Source organism: Falco peregrinus, chromosome 3 (assembly GCF_023634155.1).
Source record: "Falco peregrinus isolate bFalPer1 chromosome 3, bFalPer1.pri, whole genome shotgun sequence".
NCBI classification, from domain to species: domain Eukaryota; kingdom Metazoa; phylum Chordata; class Aves; order Falconiformes; family Falconidae; genus Falco; species Falco peregrinus.
The window spans coordinates 103,218,479-103,233,068 of NC_073723.1; the positions used below are offsets into that span (position 1 = coordinate 103,218,479).

The 14,590-nt window shown below is 58.7% G+C and overlaps 1 protein-coding gene across 9 annotated transcripts in view; it reads left to right on the plus strand.

The window, feature by feature from the left end:
* The first annotated feature begins 591 nt into the window (after positions 1 to 591).
* The window catches only part of NFATC1 (nuclear factor of activated T cells 1), a 111,930-nt gene continuing 97,931 nt past the window's right edge, over positions 592 to 14,590 (plus strand). For 8 of the 9 annotated variants that reach the window (XM_055799502.1, XM_055799503.1, XM_055799506.1 and 5 more), the window contains exons 1-2: positions 592 to 1,068; positions 9,765 to 10,863. In XM_055799502.1, the coding sequence (XP_055655477.1) occupies positions 936 to 1,068; positions 9,765 to 10,863 (1,232 nt within the window). In that variant the 5' untranslated portion in view covers positions 592 to 935. Of the gene's footprint in view, positions 1,069 to 4,749; positions 5,023 to 9,764; positions 10,864 to 14,590 lie in introns of those variants that run through there. The other variant, XM_055799501.1, reaches the window with a different exon arrangement.

Sequence of the window (14,590 nt, forward strand, 5' to 3'; positions counted from 1 at the left end):
GCGGTGGGCTGGAAGCCTCTCCTTTCACCGCTACGGAGCGATGAGATACAACTGTGTTGCTGAGATATTTACAGGATAATAATAAATAAAATAATAATAATAAAACTGGAGCGACTGAGACCGAGTCCGCCGGGTCTGTTAGCAATTTAGCAGAACGGGATTTTCCTTTCCCTCGCCTGCCAGTTGATGCTCTTTTCCAAATTTCCACAGCGGGGGAAGCCTGCGATTTTTTACATAATGATTTCAGCATGCGAGGCTGCCTGCCTCGCTTTTTTTTTTATTATTTTATTTTCCCCCCTCCCCGCCTGCCCCCCCCGCCTTCCCTCCGCGACCCGCCTCGCCGCGCTCCCCCCGCGGCAGGGGGGCACCCGGTCCCGCCGGCTGCCGGGACCCCGCGGGCGGCGGCGGGACCGGGGCTGGGCGGACAGGGGGGGCTCGTCGCTGCCCGCCGGTGCCCGCCTCCCGCTGGCCGCCCGCCGTCGGCGTGGCCGGGGCCCAGCTGACATCACGGGGCCGGGGCGGGGAGAGGGGCCGGGAGGGGAAGGGAGGTGGGGGGGTGTTTTCCAGCTTTAAAAAGGCGGCGCCGGGCGCGCAGCCCTGCGTCAGAGCGAGACTTCCCCGCTCCGCACACCCCCTCGCCCCCGGCCCCGCCTAAGGCACCGGGCGGGCGGGCAGCGCCCGCCGCCCCGTCGCGGGCAGTGCCGCCGAAGTCCCCACGCACACCCGCCCTCCCCTCCATGCCCCGGCCCCGGGGGGGCGGCGGCGGCGGCGAGCTCGTGTGCCTACGCGGGCGCGGCTCCCACGCCGGGGGCGGCGCGGCCCCGGCCTCCGGGGCGTGAAGGCGGGCGGGGGGGGGCGCGGCAGCGGGGCAGGCGGCGAGGGGCCCGACAGCGGCCCGGGGCGCGGCGCCGGGGCTCCGCCGCCCCGCCGGGTGGATGCCAAGCGCTGCCCCGCCGGCCGCCGCCGCGCCGCCGTCGCGGGACCCAGGCAGCGGGAGAGAGGGGCCGGCGGCGGCCCCGCAGCGCGGCCCGCGCCCGCTCGGCAGCACCATGAAGGCGGCAGAGGAAGGTAACGGGCGGGCGGGCGCGTCCCCCGGGGCTCCCCCGCCGCGGCACGGAGGTTTGCCGGCGGCCGCTCACTGAGCTGGCTCCGCCGCCTGCCGCCAGGCCCGGGCCCGCTCCCGGTGGCCGGGGCAGCGTCGCAGGGGCTCGGAGGCGCCGGCGAGGACCTGGGGTCGGGCCGGGGGAAAAGCCGCGGAGGAGATCGGGGATTCCCCCCGCGGAGCCGGGGCTGCTCGGGGGGAAGGTCGCGATACAGCCCACAATCGCGGCCGTGCCTCGCGTGGCGGGGGCAGGAGGGACGCCCCGGGGAAAGCGGCTCCGGGCAGCGCCGGGCGCCGGGCGAGGCACCGGAGCGGCCGGGCGCGTCGCGGCCGGGCTGCGGGGCTGGGCCTCGCGTGTCCCCCCGCGCCCCCGGGGCTGCCAGCCCCCGCCGCCGGCCCGGCTCCAGGGCAGCCTGGCCCTGCGATTCCGGCTCTGTCCCGACTCCTTTCCATGCCCCGCAGTACCTCCGCAGTAACCAGAAGTGCGCCGAAAACACGGCGGCAAAGTTTCTAGGGAGAGGGACGGATGGTGGGCGGGGGGCTGGAGTAGCTGCTCGCCCGGGCTGAACTTGACCCTGCCAGGAGCTGGAGCCGGGACCGGCTTCTCCTGCGCCAGTCGGGACAACCCCCCCCCCCCCCCCCCCCCCCCCCCCCCCTCCGCCGCGGAGCATCGCGACCCAGCACCGCTGCGCCCCCCGGGTAAAGCCCCGCTTGCCTCTGCCCGCGCCCCGGGAGCGGGACCGGCACCGGGCATCGCCGCGGCAGGTGCGGGCCCGGGGGCAGCCCCGCTGTGCCCCGGCCCCCCGCCCGCTGCCGGGCTGCCCGCCGGTCTCCGCGGCCGGGGGGGGGGGGGGGGCGGGGGGCGCCCCGGGCCGCGCATTGTGGGGGGACGTGGGGAGGAAGCGGAGGGGGGGGGGGTCGCGCCCGCGTGCGCGGTGTTTATTCCGCGCGAGGGACGGGGGGCTCCTTCCGCGGGGCGGGCCGCGGCAGCTGGAGGGGCGCTCAGCGCCCATCTCCTCAGTTTGCTCGGGGCTTTGTTTTTTGGTTGTGTTTGGGTTTGTTGTTGTTTTTTTTTTGACACAGATGTTTTCACTCCGGGGGTTCATTTCACTTGACAGGATCCTGCCAGCGCGAGAGCTGCAAGCGCGGCTGTGACTGTGGCTCCGCTTTTGAAGCATGCGAGCGCCTTTTTGGATGAAAGTTAATTACGTTTTATTTAATAGCATTGGCTTGCGTGCCCTTCGCGCGCGGGGACCTCCGCGGGCTGCAGGGACGGCGCGTCCAGCGCTCGGGGCTCCAGGGGCACCAGCGCACCAACCCGCAAAACCTGCGCCCAAAGGCAGCTGATACAAAATCCGTACCGGAGCGTCTTGTCAAAAAAAACCCAAACCCCCCCCAAAAAAACAAGCCCCCCCCCCCCCCCTTTTATTTCTCTGGCGTTTCTGATGCCTGTGCTAAAATGTCGCCAGCCCTCGTCAATAGTTCTCTTCCATGTTGATGTATTTTGTAAGGGACTAAGAAAACGAGGCCAGCCAGAAAGTGTGACCCAATCAAGGAAACACGCAGGGGAGCCCTGCAAGGCAGGATTGCTGCCGCCAAATTAAGGTGCCCCTTGATTGCCAAACTCCGGCAATCAGAGAAAATACTTTATTTCTTGCATAGTCGGGGAAGAAACTCTTGCAGCGTGCCCCGGTGGGAGGACCCCGCTTTTTTTTCTTTAGGTGGGAGCGAGGGGTCCTTCGGCGCGGGGACCCCGGCGGGTTAGTGCCGCGTACGAGTGAGACTCCACAAGCGGCACGGGGACGGGGTCGCCGGGGCACACCGGCCCCTTTCGCTCTCCCGTTTAATGGCACTGTTTTAACTGGATTATTCCCTGGCGCCACGCTGTTACTCTGTCCCCACGTGTGACATCGCTTCGGTTGTGCCTCTCCGCCGCATATCTCCCCCCTCCCTCCGGCGGGGTGGGGGGCGACCCACGCGGTTCAGGGCAGCGCTGGTAGTTTATGGCACTGGCAAATCAAAGCCGCCCGTAAACAAGTTCGCGGCGACGTACCCGGCTCGCAGGTACCAGATGTGGGAGAGGCAAAGGGGCGAGAACAGCAGGGCCTTGGGAGCCCCTGCTCGGCTCCCCGCCCCGGGGGGAGATGGCAGGAACCCGGCGGGGAGGGGGCCTGCGCCCCGGGGGTCGGGGCTGTCCCGCCTGCAGGCCCGGGACGGGTGGCGCGTCAGCCCGCGCCCTCGGGGCAGGGGCTGCGGGAGGCGGCCGGGCAAAGCGGGTGCTTGTCCCCGCGGCGCAGCCCCTCGCCCGGGCTGGGGGCGAGCCTGCCCCAGCATCCCGGGGAGAGCACGGCCCTGAGGGGCTGGCAGCCGCGGGCGGAGTGGCTCCGCGGCTGCCAAGGCCTTTTGCGCACTCGGGTGACTCAGCCCCGGCGCTTCGGGGAGGCGGCTGCGAGCAGGAGACCGAGGGCAGCCCCACGGCGGCCACCCGACGGCTGCCTCGCCTCCGCCTCAAAGCAGACCCTATGCCCCCTCGGTGCAGAGCCTGGCCCCGCGGCGGGGCCGCCCGCTGGCAGCACCCCGGGGCCAGGGGTCCTGCGTGCCGGGGGCTGCCCCCTCGGGTCCCGGTGCACGTCGGTGCCCGCTGGCTCCTGCAAGAGACGGGACGGCAGCGCGGCTCGTCCCGGGGAGGAGCGAGGAAAGTGTAACAGGCTCTGATGGAAAAAAATGAGGTTTTCCTGGCACTTTGTAACGGAGATTTCAGCCATAAGCCTGGAAAATGGTATTCCCTGAGTTTGTAAGGGAACACCATTTCCATGAGTTTTAAAAAACAACTATTCCTTTTGAAATCTGGCCTGGAGCTCGGGAGCCGGGGCGAGCCGAGCTGCTAGGGCTCCTTTGCCTGGCGGAGACTTCCAAACGTCCGTAATCTGACAGGAGTGCGTTTCAAAACAGAAAAAAATAGTTTAATGTATTTTTAAAATTGATTTTTAACGCCGCCGCTCGCCTGGCCCCGCCACCGGAGCCCTTCGCAGGCGCTGCCGGTGCCTCGGCCCGGGACCTTCCCGTGCCGGTGCAGGAGGCAGCCGGGAACGCTGCGGGTCCCGCTTTAATGCGCTTTTTATAGCAGTTGGCACTAGTGGGTGCTGCAACTAAGCAAAATAAATAATAAATAAACGACAGCGAAGCCTCCTGCCTCGCAGAGGCGGCGCGGTGGGGACCCTCGGGGGAAGCCTTAGCGGCAGGCAGCGAAGAGGGGGACGGGCCGCTGTTCCAGACGGGCGAGCAGAGCCCCCCCAGCCCCCCCCAAGCCCCCCGGCCGAGAGCGGGAAGCGCCGCTCCTGCCCCGGAGCCCTGGGGCAGGTCGCTGCCGCCGGGCGGGAGCAGGTGAATGTCTCGCTGCCCGCGGCCTCCCCAACCCGCCCCCGCCAAGCCGGGGGTGTGTGTGGGGAGGTACTCCCCGCAGCCCGGTGCCGGGACCCCCCGCGCGAGGGGCGCAGTCGCGGTCCCGGAGGGGGTTTCCCGCAGCGCGCAGGCTGCGCGTGGGGGACTGAGCCCAGACCGGGGGGGTGCGGGGCGGGGGTGTGCGTGTGCGGGGCGGTTGTTTGCATCGACCCGGAAACATCAGCAGCGGGCGGGAGGCGGATCAGAGGCGGTGGCAGCGAGATAGGCCGCCCGTCGGGGCCGGGGTCACGTTACCGCCCGCAGCCGCCGCGTCCTGCGCCGTGCCGGGGCTGCGGCAGCCCGTGAGCCGGCCGGCAGCGGCTGTCCGGGCGCAGCGGGGCGGCCCCGACGGGGCGGGCCGGGGGTCGCGGTGCCGGAGCGTGGCGGGGGTCGCGGCGGAGCCATGACGGGCGTGGAGGCCGAGCAGGAGTTTGATTTCGATTTCCTCTTCGAGTTCAAGCACAGCGATGAGGGCGGAGGTGGGTGGCGATGGGGCACCGGGGGCGCTGGCGGACGGGTGTTGCGGGGATCCTCCCCCCGCACAGCCCGGTTGGAAAGGGGGGAAGGTTTTCCTCCCTGGGGGGAGGGGGGCTGGTCCCCGCCGCAACGTGGGGGAGCGCGACCCTGCCCCTGCAGCACCCGGGTGAGCGGTGGGGGGGGAGGAGGAGGTGGACGGTGCCTCAGTTGTAAAACTTCGGGACTTTGCGCTATGCAGACCCCTGCGCTGCCCGCTCCATGGCTGCCCCCACCTGCCCGCGGCCCCCGCGCTGCGGGGGGCGGCCCCGGCACAGCCCTCAGCGCCCCGAAGCCCCTGGGGGTGGGCGTGGAGGTTGGGTCTTGCCCCTTACAGCGGCGGGCCAGAGCCCGCTCCTGCCCCCCTGCCAGCCCCCGGGAGCCGGAGCTAGTTAGGCTCGGGGTTTAGCTTGAAGGTCACCCGTAAATAAAAATAACGGGCCTGGATTTATCCCGGGTCACACCGTTCATAACGGCGGTGTCTCGGTCCGGCTGACTCGGTTTATGGCTTGGAACAGCCCTGGCGGTGGAAGGGGGCGGCGAGCAGGGCTGGGACCGACCCAGGGAGGGTGAGTCACCCCGTGCTGGCCTCGGTGGCTGCTCACCAGGAGCCAGGCTGCCCGCCCCCCCGGCCCTGCTCTCCCTTCGGCTCTGAAACTGCAGCAGGTTCCCAAACCCTGGCCCGCCAAGATGCAGGTGGAGGTGCAGAGCTCCCCTTCCTGATGCTCTCCAGTTGCCCAGCTCCCTGGCACATTGGTGGTGTCCAAATAGTTGCTTGGAGCTTCTCAGATTTTAGAAAAACCTGCCGTTTTAAGAGTTTCACTCAGCTTTTCAGCCGAGTGTCCCAGTAGTTAGACACCTGGGAAGTGGAGGGGCCTGAGTGTGTTAAAGTGTTAAAGTCCTAATGAGAGAAGTACCTAACTCCATTAGGCAATTTTGAAACATGAATTTAAGCATGGACCTAGTCGTGGCTTTGTCTTTAGAAAGGTAAAATAGCCCTCACCTCTGCAAAGCCCCTCTGAGCTGCAGGTGGTCAGCATTCCTGCTTCAAGAATGTGAATAAAACCTGATGGTGCCCTGTGCCCGGTGCCTTGCAGGATCAGCCCATTAACAGCAGAAAGGAATAAAACCTTTGCTCTGCGAAATTAACTGGAGAAAAAAAAATCTGAATTTTTTATGTTGTCACAAAGTGAAATGTAAGATGTGAAGGTGTGCTCGCAAATCAAGGGGTCCAGTTTCTTGTCCTAGTTACACTTAATGCAAGTGTGGATTTGCTGGAACAGAGCTGTTGCAGACCTGCGCTGCTCTATCCGATACTGGGTTGGGCTCAAGATATTAAAATACACTACTGGAAGTGACTTGGTACTAAATGCACGTAAGGCGCTGGGGGCCTCTGTGGCTCAAGGTCGTGGCAGCAGCCCCAGGTTGAAGCGTACCTGCCTCTTGTCCACGCCGTTGCTGTCAGGTAACCCGGCACAGCTGCGTTAGGCGATGCAGTTTCATGCTTTTGCACCCTCCTCTCTCCTGTCCCTCAAGACTGGCCCTAATTCCCCCGGTGAGGAAAGCATCAGCATGTTACGAACGCTGACTCTGTATGTGTATGTGATGAATTTTGTCAGTACAGAAGTTATGGAGAAGAACGTGCTTTTCCAGAAATTATAGCTGGTGGGTTTTAGCTCACAAGCTGAGGACTGGGTCCCGTTCCTAGTTCTGGCTTCGGGGCTTTTGTATTTGGTGGGCATGCTTTCTGTGTGCTGCCTGGAAATGTAAGATACCTGAGTGTATTGGGAAGTCTTTGGATCTTGCTTCTCTCAATTTTGAGTACTGTTATGTGAGAAGTTGTATGACACAGTGTATCTCTTGGCCCTTTAAAAGGTCACTTAAAAAATACACATAATAACTCTAGAGAGACTATTACTTGCCACCTGCGTTAGGGGAACTTGTTTCTTGGAACACTTGAGGCTTTCTTTTAAATTATATATATATATATATGAATATAATTTTTTTTAAACTGGATTCCGAAGGCTGGTCTGAGCCTTTATATTGCTCAGCCTGGGCTGCAGATCTCCAGCAGACTTTGGTGTTTGAATTTCACCCTAGTCGTGCACTAGATTTTAAGAGAACTGCTGGGCTCACAGCGCTTTTCACGCCAGTAATAATTATCCCTGTTATTTTGTTTCTTTACCTATTTATTTTTAATAAAAGACCTAAAGGCACTGATTCTGCAGCCAGCGGATGCTGCTGTTGCCTCCCGCCTGTAAAGCCCACCTGGTGGGCGCGGAGACGGGGCAGCCTGCGGAGCCCGTGGTCCCCTGCCTGGGGGGGAGCTGTCTGGCTGTGTGGTGGGGACAGACTGGAGGTGCCACCCAGCTGTGCCATGTCACCAGTGCCATCCATCTGCATGCCAGGCCAGGAGGCCGTGGAAAGGCCCGGGGGATGTATGTGGAAGTGCCTGGCCAGCGTCCTGGCAGCAGTGCAGTGCCAAGGACATCACCTTCCTCTGGAGCTGGAGGAAGCAGGGAAGGCACTGAAGCTGCCTTACCGGCACTGCTTAGACCCTTTCTCTGAGCTGATTTCTGAAACGGAGAAGATCTTACCACTGCTGTACCACTTGGTTATATTTTTTTTTCAATGCAGGTGGTGGTGGTTGTGGTGGCATAGAGCGGCCATGTGGCCCGGCAGCAACTATAGGGGACTGATTTTGGGAGGAGAGGACTGTGATCTCTCAGGCAGGTCTGCACCTCGCTGTGACCACTGCAGTCGATTACCCCTGTCAGAGTAGCACCTCTTTCCCCATAGCTCCTGCCTGCCTTGTTTGAATGGAGCGTGAAGCTGCAGCATATTTTGAATAATCCGGTTTTATTTGTGGCATGCTCCGGTGTAATTTAATGACCCTTCCTCAGTAAACGGGCGGTCTCTGAAGGCAGGCGAGAGAGTGAGTTCAAAAGGTGGTGTTGCTCATCGTTCCTGACTGTTACCTGACGTGACATGCATCAGCTGGAACATCACAGAGTTGCTGTGGAACTGCGACAGCACAATAATTTTTCCTAAGTACCGTTTGCCTTGGAGTCGTTGCCAGCAAGAAAGGCGAGTGGGATCGCCGGAGATGACACCAGAGAGGGCTGAGCTGATAAACAAAAGAAAGACAATAGCCGGCTGCGCTGCTGCGGCCAGCGTGGAGGCTCCTTTGCATTTGCAGCGCTCCCGGGAGCGGGTCGTGTTGGGAATAACAGCTGCAGTAATTAACGCAGCTTTTCCCTGTCTCCTAGGGAAGGTGGGCAAGGGGGGCGGCCGAGGGAGCTTGCCCCCCGCGAGGGGAAGGGGCAGGCTCCCCGTGCGGACCGGCTGTGGCTGGGGGGATGCAGGGTTTCCCCTCTGTCCTGCAGGGAAGTGCTGCTGCCGGAATGAACCTGGGGAAGGCGGGTGTGCTGCAAGCGCAGCGTGGGGCTGGGGGCAACCCGCAGAACGGCGTTAGCCAGGCTCAGAGTTCAGTGGCTGTTGTCTCTGATAGAAAAGTTTTGCTGCCTTGTCTCAGTAAGGCAAGACGAGCCGGTGCAGGGGCTGCAGAGCCTCCCAGCATCAGGAGGGTGGGTGGCTCCTGCTCCCATCACAGCTCGCAGCACCAGGGGCATGCTGCTCCTGGTTGTGGGCTCCCCACGCGCAGCCCACCAGTGTCTCCGTCTGGCAATGGGAGACACGCAGGCGGCCCTGAGCTGGAGGGGCAGCGCTGAAGGAGTCCCTTCAGCAGAGTGGCAGCAAGGCGAGGCAGGGACAGTCTCCTGTGGACCAGCTTTTTGCTGCTGGTCCCCGTCGCGCAGCAGGTCTGGAGGCATGCAAAGGGCAGGTTGTTCCCCTGCGTGTGGGCAAGGAGCCCGTTGGTGCAGGTCTGTGATGTGATCTGTCACCTTCCAGGTTTCCACGCCAACCATGCAGCTCTGCTAGTGCTTTTATACACCCGGAGCTGCTCCATGGTTAGACCGTTGGCCGAGTGTGCGCTGCTGGCAGCGCTCGACGTGGCGTGCACAATAACCAGCAATTTTAGTGGAATTTCAGCTATCGCAAAGTAGTGAGACATCCATGTTTATCCTTCACCTGGCCTCTGCCAGTTGGGCTGGAGGGATAAGTGGTCCCAGAAACCAGAGCAGGTCAATAGATCCATCTTGTTCCAAAATCCTAGTTAACTGGAACCAGTTGGAAACTTGCTGTAATGGAAATTTTGGTTGTGTATAGTTTTTTTAACAGGATGCAGTTGATCGCGTTCTTTGCTTTAGTCTGCCTCCACTTTTGTTTTTCGTCTTGTGTTTTTTGTGTATTCCAACTTCTCAGGGAGGCAATTAGGCCCACTTACATAAAAGCACATCTCTCGAGCAGCACTGCAGGGTGTGAACGCTGAAGTACCGTTGTCTGAAGACTCGATTATTTGCTCTGAAGGTTTGCATAGGAAGAGTGTCCTCAAGACAAACTCAGTCTGCATACATCGCCCTCCCAAGATAGCTTGTCTTGTGCTGTTCGGCTACCAGCATTGGCAAGGATGCTGGTCCACAGCTTCTCCGCTGGCGCGGTGTGCCTGTCGGCTGGGTTGTTATGGAGAGCTGTGCTTTTGTGTGTTGTGCCATGTCCCTCCACTCCAGCGGGGTATGTTACTGAGCAAGTATATTTGTGCCGCACCTCATATCATTCTTTTTTTGTTTGTCTGTTTGTTTTCTAGAACACTATAATTATACATCTTCAAATGTAAATGCTGGCTTGCCTCTAAATGTGGCACATTCCTCATTGTCAACTCCATGTCATGGCCTTCAGGCATCAAATCCCGTCATTTCAGTTGTCCCATCAACAAATCATCCTTCTGGTTACGGAGGACACATCGATGGTGGGGCCTCCGACTACTACCTGCCACCAAACATCAGACCTAATGGAGCTCCAGCGCTAGAGAGCCCTAGAATTGAGATCACTTCTTACATGGGACTTCATCATAACAATAACCAGTTTTTCCATGATGAGGTTGAGGAGGCCATCCCAAATGCCAAGCGGTCACCTTCCACTGCCACTTTGAACTTACCGAACATCGAGGCGTACAGAGACCCGTCCTGCCTGAGTCCAGCGAGTAGCTTGTCTTCCAGAAGCTGCAACTCTGAAGCGTCTTCCTACGAGTCCAACTACTCGTATCCGTACACGTCACCCCAGACCTCCCCGTGGCAGTCGCCGTGCGTCTCTCCGAAGACCACTGACACAGAGGAGGGCTACCAGCGCAGCATGGTGGCCTGCACTCTGCTCAGTTCCCCAAGGCACTCTCCGTCAACGTCTCCCAGGACGAGCATCACAGAGGAGAACTGGCTGGGGGCTCGCAACTCCAGACCTCCGTCTCCCTGCAACAAGAGAAAGTATAGCCTCAACGGCCGGCAGACCTCCTACTCCCCGCACCACTCCCCCACACCTTCCCCACAGAACTCACCACGAGTGAGCATCACCGATGAGACATGGCTGGGGAACACTAACCAGTACACCAGCTCCGCCATTGTTGCCGCCATCAACGCCCTCACCACTGACAGCACCATAGATATGAACGATGGGATTCCCATCAAGTCAAGGAAGACTGCCATCGACCATACCCCGTCCATGACTCTCAAAACTGAACCGGCTGGCGAGGATCACGGGACCATATCGCCAACCGCCGATTTGTCACCAGAGGATTTCTCCAGCTTTCAGCACATCAGGAAGGGAAACTTCTGCGAGCAGTACCTGTCTGTGCCACAGCATCCCTACCAGTGGGCCAAACCAAAGTCTCTGTCTCCAACATCCTACATGAGGTAAGGAACCCCAGCCTGGAGGGCAATCCTGACAGTATCTTTATTGCATGCTTTTTTCCCCTCCTTGCCCTTTCTGTCTCTGTCTCCTGCCAAATCTGCCCATCTACCCATTGCGCGTAGCCCTGTCTTGTGATGCTGCCTCCGCTGTTGCCGTGGTGTGACCACGCGTAAAGCCTGCGGGGGTTAAAGAGGCTGTTCTAGGAGCTGGCCACACGTGGGTTGTAACTGGTTATCTGCTTCCTGGGGGACGAGGCCCAGCCCTGGCAGTCTGGACATGGGGCATTCAGAAGCTTGTCAGGCAGCGAGACAGTTCGGTACCATCAGACCTCTGGCTTTACTTGAAATGGATCATCCTGTCTTAGGTTTTGTTGCAGGACAAGGAGCTGGGCTCGTTATTGTGGCTGTTACAGGGCTTTTTACATTTACGCTTTGTAGACAGTGAGTACAAATGGAATAGGAGTACGGTTCTTTTGTGCATTATTTCAGCTTTTACTTCACTACACCTGAAAGCTGCTTATCAGTTGTCCTTCCTTCCTGCCCTTGCTGGACAGTGATTTTATTTTTTCCCTCTTCCCCACTGCTTTTGTGTTGAAAGAAGAAAATCGTGTTTGTCAGCTGATCATACTTAATATACTGGTCGCATTAATTTATCGCAGGAGGACCCTGGGTAGGGAGAACTGCAGAACAGCCAGAGTCTGAGTTACATCCATTGCTTTCTGTTTTGATCTCGGTGTTGGTCTTTATTTTGAGGTCTTCTGAAGGCTGTATAGACAGAAGCACATGCTGCAGGAGGACAGTTTTGTTTTCCAGAAGTTTGCAGGCTGTGCTCAGTCGCTGGCTGTAATGGCCACCCCCTCTCCTCTTCCAGCCACTCCCACCCCCCCGAACACCTGGCCTCCTGCTTTTGCATTTTCTCAGAATGAAAGAAGTGGGCTGAAATGTTTGAGTTAGGGATGCGCGCCCTGGCTCTCAGCCTTGGCAGCCTCACTCTTCTCCAGCCAGCACCTCTCTGCTACGTACTGGCTCCCCAAACTGAGCCTGAGCAGCCCACAGCCCTTTGCGTTACAGCATGTCATGCTGCAGTCCACTTCCTCATCATTCTCCTCCTCCTCCTCTCCGCGTTGCCCAAGCTTCTCACAGGACCCACGCTTGGTTTCACGTTGGGAAGTGTGGCAACCCCTTTGGGTCTGGCCACCTGGAGGTGGGCACTGGCTGCCTTTCAGCGCTGGGATAGAGGCTTCTAACACCGGGCGACTCTTTGGAGCCTTCCCACGTACTTCAGCAAAGCCTTCCACGTGCTCCCACTGCAGTGCTGAGCAGCCCGCGCTGGTCAGAGGGGCCGCCGGCCGGCTCCTGCGCTGGGGGGCTGCTCTTTGCCCAGCGCTTCCAGGGCACTGGTAGGACCAATCCGGCTTGTGCCCTTCAGTGGCAGCGGGGGCTGTGGGTGCTGTGCTGCTGTCCGTCGGGGGCAGCCGGCATGCCTGCGCGCTGACACAGACAACAAAGGTGAAGTGTACAAAACGGAGCCCCACTACGTTTTGTACTTAACATTTTTTTCCACTGTTTTGGTCTTGTATAAAATATGTTTCCTGGTTCACAATATGTTTCCATGTGATCTCATTAACTCGTGCTCTAGGGCAGTTGGAAGTTACTGGTGAAATGTGATTTTAAGTTATTTTACCAATCAGATACACTGACCGTGCTTCCTTCCACCGAAAATACCTCCCGTTTTATGTATATGAAAGCGCTGGGCAAGTGAGCACGGACGTCAACAGGATCACAGCCTACGCAACAGAAACTGTTATTTTAAATCTTTCCAAAAAAATTTGTTAAGAATTTGTCACAACAGAGCTGGATTTTTTTCCTGTTATGTTACACATCTGTTCTATTTCAAACACAAGGGCTGGAGGGGTGGGTTCCAAAAAACAACTTGGGCTCCAAAATCTAGCCGGTCATAATGATTTTGAGATAACCAGATTTGATTACCTCCTCTGTCTCTTCCTGAATATGCGGTACAGTTTTCATCAAAAGCCAGCGTGCCTTGGAAAATCACTGACGCCTTTCCCTCCCTCTCTGGCATTCCCATCTCTTTGGGGGCAGGAGGGAGCCAGATCGGGCATACCCTCAGCCAGGTGCCGTCGCCCTTCCCAGGGTTTTGTGGCGGGCATCAGCCTGAGAGGGAAACCACTTTTTTCTGTTGTTTTAAAAATTGATTATGTTTTTCATTTGGTGTAATTAAAGCTCTACCCACTTTAGGCTTTCCAAGTCCCAGAGCAAGGGAATAACGAGTCCATAATAAGGTATAATACATAATAACGCCCGCCCTAACAGAAACACTTTCTGTTCTTTCTGTGCCTCGTGCTTCCCTCGGGTGCTTGCAAGGGCTGTGAGCCCAGCGGCTCAGCCGGGTCCTCGGGCTGCGGGCTCTGGGAGCAGGACCCCCGGGGCTGTGGGCTCTGGGAGCAGGCTGGGGCTGGCACCCCCCGGGCTGCGGGCGCGTGGCTGTGCTCCTGTGTGGGGCTTGGTGCACGGGTGCTGAGGCTGCGAGGCAGGGTGGGTGGGCAGAGCCAGGGCTGAAGCCACATGGGGTCACCCAGCTGTGCCGGGGGGTTGCCCATGGTGCTTTGGCTGCAGCCCAGGGCCTCATGCCAAACCTTTGGATACAGGAAACGAGACGGGGCAGAGATTGTCTGAGGATGCTTCAGAATGAGCCCTGAGGTAGCGATGGGGACCGTGCCTTTTCCAGACCAATAGTTCAGGATTTGTGCATTGTGCTATCTCACTCAAATGTGAGAAGCTTCTGCCTGTAGTCCTTTTATAGTTAACGTGGCAAATAGTTTCAAAAGAAGCGCTCTAGCAGGCAGTGATGGCATGAGCAGGTGATGCTGTGCTTTCCCAAGCCCTCGCTGTCCCAGTCACGTTCCTTTCAGTGACATTCCCTGCTGCTCTGCAGTGCTGTGCAATGCAGAATCTCTCACAGGCAAAAATGCCAAAGCCGAAGTGGACGTACATGGCTGGGCTTCTGCCCTTGGGTACTGGGGCACTGTTAGTAGCTGTTTCCAAAGCTAAAATCCCATTTTTATTTTTTACCTGCTCATTAGCATGTCCCAAATCATCCTATATTACAACCAAAAGTATAGGCGCTCATGGAAGTGCTGGGTTTCTGAGTATATTACACATTTTTTAGGACTTCCTCTTTAGCCTCTGTATTTGACCAAACACAGCCTGAAATTTCCTAGAGACAGTTCCATACTCGTTGAAGAGCAATGTGTTGTACTTCTTTCAGGCATCATCAGTTTAATCCAGGAAGTATGTTGGCCTGTAACACTTGAGTTTTCATTAAATGTAGTGTTTTGTAGGGGAGGGGGAAGAGAAATGGTGGGGTTTCTTGGTTGGACGTATGGCATGTATGAGGTCTACCACACCAAAAAGGAGCTTCCAGAAATAGACACCCAGCTCCAGGTGGCTTATAAAAGCCCCCTACTGTATCTTCTTGTACAGTTTATATTTTTAACCGTTGAAAGCCACATTTTATTTAGCTGGAGTCTCTTTTTCAACCTCAAAAATATACCTGTATGTCCTTGACCTCACAGGCACAGGGTCATGCCGTTTTGCAGAGGGAGGCTGCAGTGAGGGCTGGGTACCAGTCTGCCCGCTGCCAGAGCACGTTTGGCTTTTATCTGCATCACTGGGCTAGTTTAATTTTTGTGGATTTTTTGGATTCCAC